At 43.9% G+C, this 11,074-nt stretch overlaps 1 protein-coding gene across 1 annotated transcript; it reads left to right on the top strand.

The window, feature by feature from the left end:
- The first annotated feature begins 654 nt into the window (after positions 1 to 654).
- Positions 655 to 3,733, top strand: LOC141647762 (methyl-CpG-binding domain-containing protein 4-like). Its single transcript, XM_074456091.1, has 2 exons — positions 655 to 840; positions 2,732 to 3,733. Exons 1-2 carry the CDS (start codon positions 793 to 795, stop codon positions 3,245 to 3,247), a joined length of 564 nt encoding a protein of 187 aa, XP_074312192.1. The 5' UTR covers positions 655 to 792; the 3' UTR covers positions 3,248 to 3,733.
- Positions 3,734 to 11,074: the final 7,341 nt, after the last annotated feature.

Genomic DNA, 11,074 nt, shown 5'->3' with positions numbered 1-11,074 from the left:
CATATGGTGGGCTCGGAATAATTGTCACTTCAATCAGCTGGTTTGGCATCCGAAGATTGTTGGGAAGAGGGTCCAATCTGATGTGGAAAATTGGATGGGCAGAGTGTCTAAGGTTAGGAAACAATTAGTGTGGTCTTGAAGTAATTTAGTGTGTAAGTTGAGCAGGGGTATGTCTGTGTACCCGTAAGTTGTTGTTTGGTTGATAAACTAGTTTGTAATAGCCCAATTTTATCAATAGAATTTCTTACATTCTACCAAAAAAAAAAAAAAAAAAAAAATATATATTATTATTATTACTTTATTTATTATTATATTAATATTTTATTTTTTATATATCTTATTAGATTATTATTATTAGATTATATTAATATATTATTATTATTATTAATGAATAATATTATAATAATATTTATTATTATTATTGGTATTATTTTTATTATAATATTTATTATTATTATTATTATTATTATTATTAATATAATCTTTTTATTATTATTTCGATTCGATTGATTGAATCGATCGATTCGATTCACTCCATTCGATTCAGTTCGGCTCCATTAAGTTGAATTGATTCAATTGAATAATTTCACCAAAAAACGAATGCTGCTAACTCTTAAGAATTACGGTCTAACCAAATAGACCACCTTTTTTTTTTTTGTAAGAAAATGAAGAGAGACATTTTTTATTGTTGGTAAGACCAGCAGTGGAACACAGAACACAGGCATTATCCAGTGTAATAGCGTGGAAGAGAGATAAACCCTATTTCAAATAGCCGAGAAGAAGGAGAAGAAGATGATGATGATGAACAAGAAGCAAAAAACCCATGATGATTCCAACAAGGTAGTTTGCATGCATCCATTTCTCTTTTTGTTTTTACTCCATTTCTCTTTTCTTAATTTCTTGTGATTATTCATCCATTTCCTGTCATTCTAATGATTATTTTTAACAACGGATCTTTCTTTCAAAATTCAGATCAATCCATCATTAACGTTTTTACCCATAGATTTATATTCTGAGATCCCAAACTAAACTTTTGTGAAAACTTTACCCTTTTCATGGATTAGGGTTTCAGTACTGTTTCTTTTTTGTTTCCTTTGTTATCGCACTCGTAACAAGTGTTATTAACTATATGTGTCATTTATATGTACCCGGTTCGACCTCGTTTCCCGATTTATATGTATAGATACAATGTTCAAGTAGTTGGGTTAGATTTTTTGAAATTACTAATTTTTCATTTTATTAATGTAAATGAAATTGTAGCTAGTATGTCTATGTACTGGAAAAACCTGGGTTAAAGTTGATGTGGTATTAGAATTGAGATGTCGTCGTTATCTACCTTTTCAGTCATGACAATAATTTACCATATATGTATGATTGGAATTTCGATTTCTAGCTCAAATCGCGATATACTGGCCACATGCCAGGACCAGCCTTCAGTTTTATGGTAACCTTGATGTTTTGAGAATTTGGGTATGTTTTGAATTTTGATTCTTTTTTAACATCACAAAGGTACTATGTTTTGATAGGAGATTGATTAGAGAAGTTTAAAAACGAATTGATGTGTCTGTTACAAATCCTGTTAAGAAAAATTGGAACCTGATGATCCAACTTTTTTTTGTTAGCTACTTACTTTTATTTTGTCCATCATATAAGGCTTTATCTGTCTTGATCTCCTGTTATCCTCTGCACTTGTTATGAATTGATGCCCCTGTGTCATGTAAGCTAAGGGGTGGACAAAGGAGGAAATAGGAACAAAAGTTGCAAGATGCAAGTTAATAAGTATGTCCTATATTGTTTCAACTTTTTAACCACCAAACGAGGTAGTGATATTGGTGAAACGGTGGAGTGGACGGCCAGTGTGCTATGTTTGGAGCAAGTAGTTTCATATTATTTTTGGAGCAAGTAATTTCTAATTGAAAATACGGGGTTCATATATCTGCAAGGCTACCTTCTTCTATACATGTTCTCATTCCATTATCCATGTCATCAAATCATTTCACCTTGTGTTTGTATTTCATTCTGGACTGAATTATAGTGAGGTGACCAGAGTCGGTATAATCTAAAACCAAATTGTTTCAGGTCTAGTATCCTTCATTCCGTTCATTAGGTAAACTAAAGATTTTTGGTCAAGTTCAGCTCTCTCTAGTCCGGCATCGCTAGGTCATGGACCGTTGATACACAACCCTTCACGTATTTAAATAGAAAACCTATTAGATAAGCTCGGTTTAATTCATCTATATGGCTAGTAATAACTTCTTTTAATCTTTTTTAGATTCTGCCTTTTAGTTACGGAAATTATTTCCCTTACTTTTACATTTATAGTTTTCTCATAGATTAGGGTGCCTAACGACATTCCGCGCCTAAGATATTTTCAATTGGATAGTCCTATCATATGGTCCAAGATGGATCTTCTTATATGATATTCCCTCCCAGTGTCCCAGTCTGACTTTTATCTGAGAGAGATTTTGAGTTGATGGGGGCACTTGGATGTAAAGGGCTAGTTCTAACCTAACTAATTTTGTGTGCTCGTTGGGTAGACTCTGTTTGTTAGTATCGTTTTAATTGTTTTCGTTCCTGCTTTTTTTTCACCAGGAATCTTACGCTTACTTTTATCATTTTAATTTTGTCATTGATTGGGGTGTAATGACTGATTCCCCGGCATATCCAAGACTTCTTCACTTGCCTATTATCATTATCTGACAAGGGTCTTTGTATTTATTTTTCTTTATAGAAACGTGGTGCTATAGACTTGTATGCTGCGCAATGTAGCAAATGCCAAAAATGGAGGACCATTGAAACAAAAGAGGAGTATGAACAACTGAGAAGTAAATTCATGGAAGAACCTTTCACTTGTGACATGAAACCAAATGTATCATGTGATGACCTGCCTGATCTTGACTATGATGCGACTCGAACATGGGTCATCGACAAACCTAATCTTCCTATAACTCCTGAAGGATTCAAGAGGGAGCTCATCCTTCGACCCGATTACTCTAAGTTGGATGCACACTACATAACGCCAGACGGAAAGAAAGTTAGATGTCATGCAGAAGTATCACAATACCTACAAAGGCACCCGGAATTTAATAATTTAAAGTTGGAAAATTTCAACTTTACTGTACCGAAGATAATGGAAGATACTATCCCGGAAGATGCAAGGAAGAAGCGACTGGAGAAATCAGCTAGCAAAAACAGAAAGGTGGATTCTGGTGGGCCTGACGGCAAGAGGAAAACAACCAAAAATTAATGTTACCGAGGGCTCGTGAGTAAGTATTACTAGGGTAATACAGGGTACAATAAAGGAAAGTAACGGTGAAGTGGTTGTTGTATGGGAAACGATCGTGCCCTCTCCTACATAAGTTCACTACCAACCCTGTCTCCACACTTCCTTTATTTACCCTTGAACCCGTGTAGCAATTACTCTCTGATGAGCTAGCTCTAATATGATCTATTAGAAACATAAAAACATTTCTTGTCTTTGACTTTGTAGGGTTTGTAGGACTTGCTCTGGTAAACATGGTTGTTTGTGGTTACTCTATTGTATGAATGTGATGTGATTTGGTAGAGCAGATCTCACTAGTTTTGTAAAATGCTAAGGTAGGTGGGATTCTTAGCTCCCAATTCGTGTTCGAGATGTTCAGGAGCCTTGTGATGATGTTATTAATTTGCCTTGAGATACCTATGTTGATCAGAATCGACCTCCTTTATTAGAATTCAACAGTTTCTTTGTTAAGTACCGGTGTTCTGTTTCTGTTTCTGTATCGACTCTGTTGAAACTATAAAATTATGACCCATTTTTAATAACTGAACAAAGATTTACAATACGTTTTTTATATCTAATATGAATACGATAAGATATGATATACGTCTAAATTATTGGGATTTTTGTACATTTCTTACTATTTTTTCTTTTTTTATGTTGTGAATGTTATATAAAACATCGTACATTCGTACCTGTATCAGCGCAATTTGACACCGAGTGTACAGTTTGTGATATGGTTTTTATAAGGAAAGAAAAAAGAAATCTCGCAACTAAATGTCTGGAACTGCTGCTAATTTGGTTGGAACTGCTTCTAATTTTTTTCATTTGTAAAATTATTGTGTTGAATTTAAATTAGTAATTTAGTTGGCGTGACTTTTGTAATATAAGTAAATCTGTTATTACTATTCTTTTACTAGGGATACAAAAAGGCAGCTATAACCCGTAGAGAGAGAGAGTTTAATTGCCCCCAAATCAAAAACCTAACCTGATCCACCGTATCCAGCCACCACCCGACACCCTCGCTCCTCTGCCGTCCGGCTATCCGCCGGAGATGAGGCGGTGTCTTTGCTCATCTCCGGCGGAATGATTCCCCCTGCCGTCGTTATTTCTTCTCCTCGTCTGCGGTTCACCTTAGAGTGCGAAGTGCGGTACATCGTAGTCTCAACTCGTTTGTCGCTAATGTGGAGTAAGCGAGGTCTTTTATGCACCACGTTATTCAGCATTTCATGGCAGAAACCTCATTTCTTCTTCTTCAGTCATCCCGTCGGTCGGATTTTCATTTTATTAAAATGGTTCAAGCTTGTTGCTGTCGAGCTTGATGTGTGATACGTCTGTCGTGTACCTATCAAAAATAAACTAACTAAACTAACTATATAGCTAGGGAAGTCAGGTCGATCTCCTCAGGGAGGCAAGATATCTGTAGAAGTCCGTCTATTTGGTCACAAATGGGGGGTTGTTTAAATTGGTTTTCTAAACTAAAAGGTTAAAGGAAGAGAAGCAGAGAAAAGAGCAGTAAAGGCAGAGAAATAGATTTAAACTATCAAATAGAGAAGGGACATGTCAGGATTTCGGTTCACTACGGTAGTCCAGTGACTCAACTGTAAACAACTTAGACGAATTAATGCAAGAGGGATATGGAAAGGTCCTTTCGGTCCACTTTCTATCCTAAAATACCACCAACTTAACTTTCATCCTCGTCAGGGTAGTCTACTGTTCATAGCAGGCCTATTTAGTCCAATCTTTCGATCCAGGATTAATTTTAGCCAGATTAAAAGGGTGACTCAAAAGCGTGCACTCAACTAAGTCGGTAAAATACAATTAAATTGCTATGGTGACAGAATCTCACAATTAATTCATCTAAACTATTTACTACATCGTCACATTTCTACCGTAGATCCCCTAATCCCAACATGAAAGAAGTTTAGCTACTCATATCACTATTAATACTATCAAAACTAACAGCAGATAAATAACCAGCATTCAACATATTAAAACGATAACTAAATTGCATAAGAGTGAATTAGGGCTGTTCCGGGTGTAATTACGGAGCAGTTATTTGTTACCACTCGTGGCTTGTAGAATGATGTCTTTGATTGAATCCTCCTTTTGGCCTCTCCTGAAACAATGAACAAACTGAGGGCTCGGCTTTGGCCGAGCGTACTCACTCCGACGCTCAAGTCAGTGAACTTAAAGAGATAAGTTGTGTGTTACTTGGCGAAGTATATATCGTAGAGAGATAAGGAAGATATTACCAGATTATGAGGTATTTAGGTTATATTTCGGATCCTTTCCTCAATGAGGGTTGAGGAGTATTTATAGACTTTCACCTTTTGTCACGTAGTGGCCAAGTGGCCAAGTGGCTAGCAGGTGGAAAGACTGATCTACCCTCGGCCGAGGGACCCATGGCAGGCCGGCGGGCCCTGTTGACTCCATGCCGAGGGGTCTTGGATATGAGTACGCGGGTAGGTGTCCCGGCTGGCTAGTTGTCCTAGCCGGGACCCAAGTGACAGGCCGACAGGCTGCGTCGGTTAGGCTGTCCAAGGTGTTGACTTGCTTTGGATATCTTTGACCTTGCTCAATATGTTGACTCGGTCGTGGGGTGCGAATATGCCCCATCAATTTGCCCCCAGCGTAGTCTATGCCGTGGTATGGACCTTCGATGAGTGTTGAGCGTATTCTGCACAAGTAAAAATTTCTGCCCCGGCTTCTTCTACCTCGGCTTGGTTCTGCTTAGGCCGTACCGTATCCCCCCTCCACACGGATGTGTAAAGGGCATCAAATGTGGAAAAGATAAGGGCGCTGGCCGAGACCGAGGTTGTGAGTGCCGTGTGCTTTTGATTGCCCCCAGCCGGTGCTGCCAAGCTTGGTTGAATCAGCGGGCCGTTGGGCAAGTAGATACCAAGGAGCGTGTTGAAGAAGATACGTCGATTGGCATTCTGTCAAGGAGCGTGTTGAAGAAGTTTTGTTACTGTTTGTCGATTGACATTCCATGGCTGCATGCTTGACACGTGGCTCGGCGTTGATTGGTTGACGCTTCATGGGCTTTGCTCTGATTGGTTGGATTGAGTGGGCTTTACTCTATAAATAGGGCAGTTAGCCCCTCATTTTGGCCTTCCCAATTTAATTTTCTCAAAAATTTCTTCTTTCTAGCCTTCTTTCGCAGAGTTCCTTTCTCTTTCTAATTTCTCGAAGCGTTACTCGGTGTAACATTTCCTTCCAAGGTAATCAAACAAATTCTTCAATCTTTTTCTTGTTAAATATTCGTTATCATGTCTTCTGCTGATGTCGGACCTAGTAATCCTGCGCCGGGGGGCTCCCCGTCGCGTCTTGATGAAGAGGAGGCACTGGCCGCCATCCCGATAAGGTCCGGGGGTCCTAGGTCTCCCTCTCCTGAGGTTGACGATCAGTATTTGAAGGATTTCTCGGATGATGATGATGATGTTGATGATGACGGTGATGATTTTGAAAGGACTCATCCTAATGAGGAGAGGCCGCATGTCTTGGACCACGACGACGCCTGTAAGATCGGCCCTGATCGTGCTTGGACCAACAAGTTCGCCAGTTGTTCTGGTTCTGAATTTTTCGAACATCATTTCTCCTTCGGCAGGGAGTATAGGATTGTTATTCCTAGGGAAGGTCAGGCGGTCTGTTGCCCTCCCAAGGGCTGTATAGGCGTATACATCAGACACGTGGAGTATGGGCTCCGATTTCCTCTGAATAATTACGTTATGGCCATCATTAAAGCCATGAATGTTGCCGTGGCTCAACTGCATCCGTTGGCCATTAGGACTATAGTTGGCTTCGTGTGGCTCTGTCTCTTCAAGAAGGAGGCCCCGACGGTTAACTTATTCCGCCGGCTTCATCACCTTCGGCCGTCAAACCCTGGTACCGTGGGGTGGTACAGTGTGCAGACGGAGCCGGGTTACGTCTCCGTATCCAAAATTACGTCTTGTAAGGACTGGAAGGCGCGGTGGGTGTACGTCGAGGTGCCGGAGGACTATCCGCTGCCCCGATCCTTCCAACACCGCGTCAATTTGCGGTGCGAGAGTAAGGGGGAGCATGACAAATGGGTCTCCCGGAGTAAGCTTAAGATGGACGCCATCAAGGTTCCTCTTAATGAGGACGAAAAACGGGCAATGAAGCTGTTTGAGGCTGGCGAGAATGGGTTGCCAAAGGGATGGATGCCCCCGACGCAGATCATTCTTCAGGATGAGCCGCTCTGCCACGTCGGCCTCATACCGGCCCTCGAACAGGGTGAGTGGGGTCGGTGTGAGGCCCATCTCTGCTTTTAATGTTTCTGTTTTTGAACTTTGATTTATTTTTTCACTTAACTCTTGCTTCGTTTCCTTTGCAGACCGTTTTGGCCCGGATCTGTCTGAGGATTTCCTCGAGAGAATGGGACTTGCCAAGGACAAGACAGTTGTTAATTTGCATCCTAAGGCCCAGACCCGTGATCGCAGACCGGCGCCAAATGATCTCATGGATCAGCAGCTGAAGGGCTTGGATGTGACGGCGGCCCAGGCGAAGGTTGCCAGTAAAATTCCGCGCCGAACGCGAAAAGCGACGTCTTCGGCGGCGACGGCGTCAACTTCAATTCAGCCTCCAATCCCTACAGTCCAACAGGAGACGGTGGTGGTCGTCGATATTGCCGGTGATGAGACCACCGATGCAGAGGAATCTCCTCTTTTTCGTAAGAGGAAAGAGACTGCTTCTGCCGCTGCTGCCGCTGCTACTGCTACGGAGGCCGGCGAAGAAATGGGGCCAGCCGGCCCTCTACCTAAGAAGCCCAGGACTGGTACGGATCTAACCTGTGGCTCAGATTTAGCTGGTTCATTAGGCGTTCCTGATGATAGGCTTTCCGGCATGTCAATGAACGTTGATAACGTTGACATGGATGCTTTGTCCGCATTTTTTGTAGATCAACCGCCGCCGTCTACCGGTCCTACTGAACAGCTTATTGAGAAGCGACCTGCGCAGGCGGGTGATAAAGATGCTGCCGTCATCTCCTCCTCCCCGAAGCCTTCCCCGCCCGCATTAAAAGATCTTTGGCGAAGTGGTGGCCGACATGGCCGGTGCTCATATTATGGAGCAAGAAAAGGTCATGGCCGGCGCCCCTGACGCTTGAGCGGCTCAGGCTTGAGCTCGATGCTGCGAAGAAGGAAGCTGAGAGGGCCAGGGCCGAGGCTGAAAAGGCGGACCTTGCCGAGCGAAAACTTAGGGAGGACGCTGAAAAGGCGGTCCATGCTGAGAAAGCTAAGGTTGAGGCCGCGGAGGCTGATGCCACTAAGCGGCTGGAGGAGCGTGACAAGCTTCAGGCTGTCGTTGACTTCACTGCCAAGAAGAGGGAGGAATGGAAGTCCCTGTATATGGCCCAGTGCAAATCACACAGGAACACCAAGGCAATCCTCACCCAGAGGGAGGAGGACATCGAGACGCTCCAAAGCGTCGTCCTCCCTAACATGTGCGCCCAATACCGGGACTTGGCCGAAGAAGCCGCTAGGGAAGTGATCGGGGTGCTCTTTCCTGAAGGCTCCTTCCCGTGGGAGAAATTTGATGAGCTGTTTGATGACAAGCTCGATGCTAAGGCGAAGGCCGCGGAGGCGAAGGCTGCAGAGGAGGCAGCGGTGAAGAAGGAAAAAGAGGAGGCTGCGGAGAAGGCGGCCCATGCTGAAAAGGCGAAGGCGGCTAGGGAGGAAGCTGAGAAGTTAAAGGCGGCTGAAGCTGAAGCTGCCAAATCGGCCTCTGAGTCGCCCACCGAAGATGATGCTGCTGATGTCGCTGGTGACGAGCAGCAACAGGCATAGGGAGACGGGCGGTCGTCACCAGGTTCACCGGTCATCTCGGATAGCTTCAGCTGTTCGGGGGCCAATTATTAAGCCTTTCCTCCCTGCCATATTTTGGCGCTTCAAATGATATGTCTGTAACCTTTTGTTCTCCTTTTCCTTGTTTTTTGTAAAACTTTGGTAGGTAGTGTTTAGGCTATCCCTATGGGGACGGCCGTCGTCTGTATTCTCCTTGTAATCATTTTCAATAAAGCTTGTTTATTGGCCCTCGGCTTGGTCGGGGCTTTGATCACAATCCTTCACTTGTCTTCTTACGTTATTAATTGAGCGCTTTTTTCGTTTTTACCTTCGGCCTGGCCGAGGCAGTTAGAATGCGTATCTCAACTGTACTTAACGTTTTTTAAACATGTTGTCATGTTGTCGCTTCCTCTTTCACTCTAGGTCTGGCCGAGGCGTCCGATTTGCGCTTCCCAACCGCCGCTGTGAACATGTTAGCGTATCGACCGTTGTGTCCCCTGTCAGGCCTTCGGTTGGCCGAGGCGGCTAGAGGTTACGGCTCGACAGCGTTCGTATCTGTAGACATATTGATCGCTTCCTCTGCCAGGCCATCGGTTGGCCGAGGCGGCTAGAATTGCGTCTCAACTGTATTTATACGTTCCTAAGGCATGTTGGTCGCTTTCGCGAGTATCAACTGCGCTGGTAGTGACTGCCGTGGCGTCTACTTCTTGGGGTGACTGCCCGGCTTGGGCCGTGGCGTCTACCTCGATATGACCACGGAGGGGATAAACACTTTGATGGAAAACTTGGATGATTCTTCATTAGATATAAACACGCGTTGGGGTGCCAACAATAGTTTTGGACACCTCCGCCGCTATACAAAGTATTTCCTGAGGTTGTCAGTGTTCCAATGGCTCATCAAAGACACACCCTCCATGTCATCGGCCCGGTATGTACCGGCCTCATTTCTTCAACTACTTTGTAGGGACCCTCCCAGTTGGCCGTCAATTTACCATGAATGTTTCCTTTGTTGGTGGCGGCCGACTTTCTTAGGACTAGATCCCCTACTTTTAAATCCCTTTTGTGGACTCTTCGGTTGTAGGCTCTTCTCATTCGGTTTTGGTATACTTTGCCAAGTTGAGGCGTCTTTGTATCTCGGCTTTCTTCGACCAGGTCTAGGAGGCTCTCGGACCTTCCTCATTTTCAACCGGGTTAAAGGTGGCCGTTCCGAATGTTGGCACCGCTTTCAATTGGTAGGACCGCTTGGACCGTAGACTAAGTGGAATGGACTGTACCCCGTTGCTTCTTTCTCCGTGGTTCGAAGGGACCACAGGATGCCGGGTAGTTCATCGGCCCATCTTCCCTTTAGGTCTTCAACTTTCTTCTTCAAACCGTTGAGGATTGTTTTATTGGCTGCCTCCGCCTGTCCGTTGCTCTGTGGGTGGCAGACGGAGGAGTATGCAAATTTGATACCAAGTTCTTCCAACCAGTTCATTATTGTGTCACTCCAAAACTCTCGGCCGTGGTCAAATACCATGACTTGGGGTAACCCAAAACGAGTTATGACATTTTCCCAGATTACCTTTCTTACGGCCGCCGTCGTCTTCGCAGGTACCGCTACAGCTTCAACCCATTTGGTGAAGTAGTCAATGGCGACAATCAAGTACTTTCTTCCTCCGGATGCCGTTGGAAATAGCCCTAGTAGATCCATCCCCCACTGTGCAAAAGAAAGGGGACTAAGTACCGGCTGCAGGTCTCGGGAAGGTGCATGTATCACCGGAGCATGCATTTGACAGTTGTTGCACTTTTTGGTTTTGGCTCTGGAATCCTCAAGCATGGTGGGCCAGAAGTAGCCGGCTCGGAGAGCTTTGTGGGCTAGTGTTCTTGCCCCCATGTGATGACCACAGATGCCTTCGTGAATTTCTGTCAGTATTAGCTCCGCGTCGGCTGGGCCGACACATTTCAAGAGTGGCCTTATCACGGACCTCCTGTATAATTCTCCTTCAAACACCAAGTACCTTGCTGCGATCCT

This window comes from Silene latifolia, chromosome 3 (assembly GCF_048544455.1).
Source record: "Silene latifolia isolate original U9 population chromosome 3, ASM4854445v1, whole genome shotgun sequence".
NCBI classification, from domain to species: domain Eukaryota; kingdom Viridiplantae; phylum Streptophyta; class Magnoliopsida; order Caryophyllales; family Caryophyllaceae; genus Silene; species Silene latifolia.
This window is presented reverse-complemented; position numbering and strand designations above follow the sequence as displayed.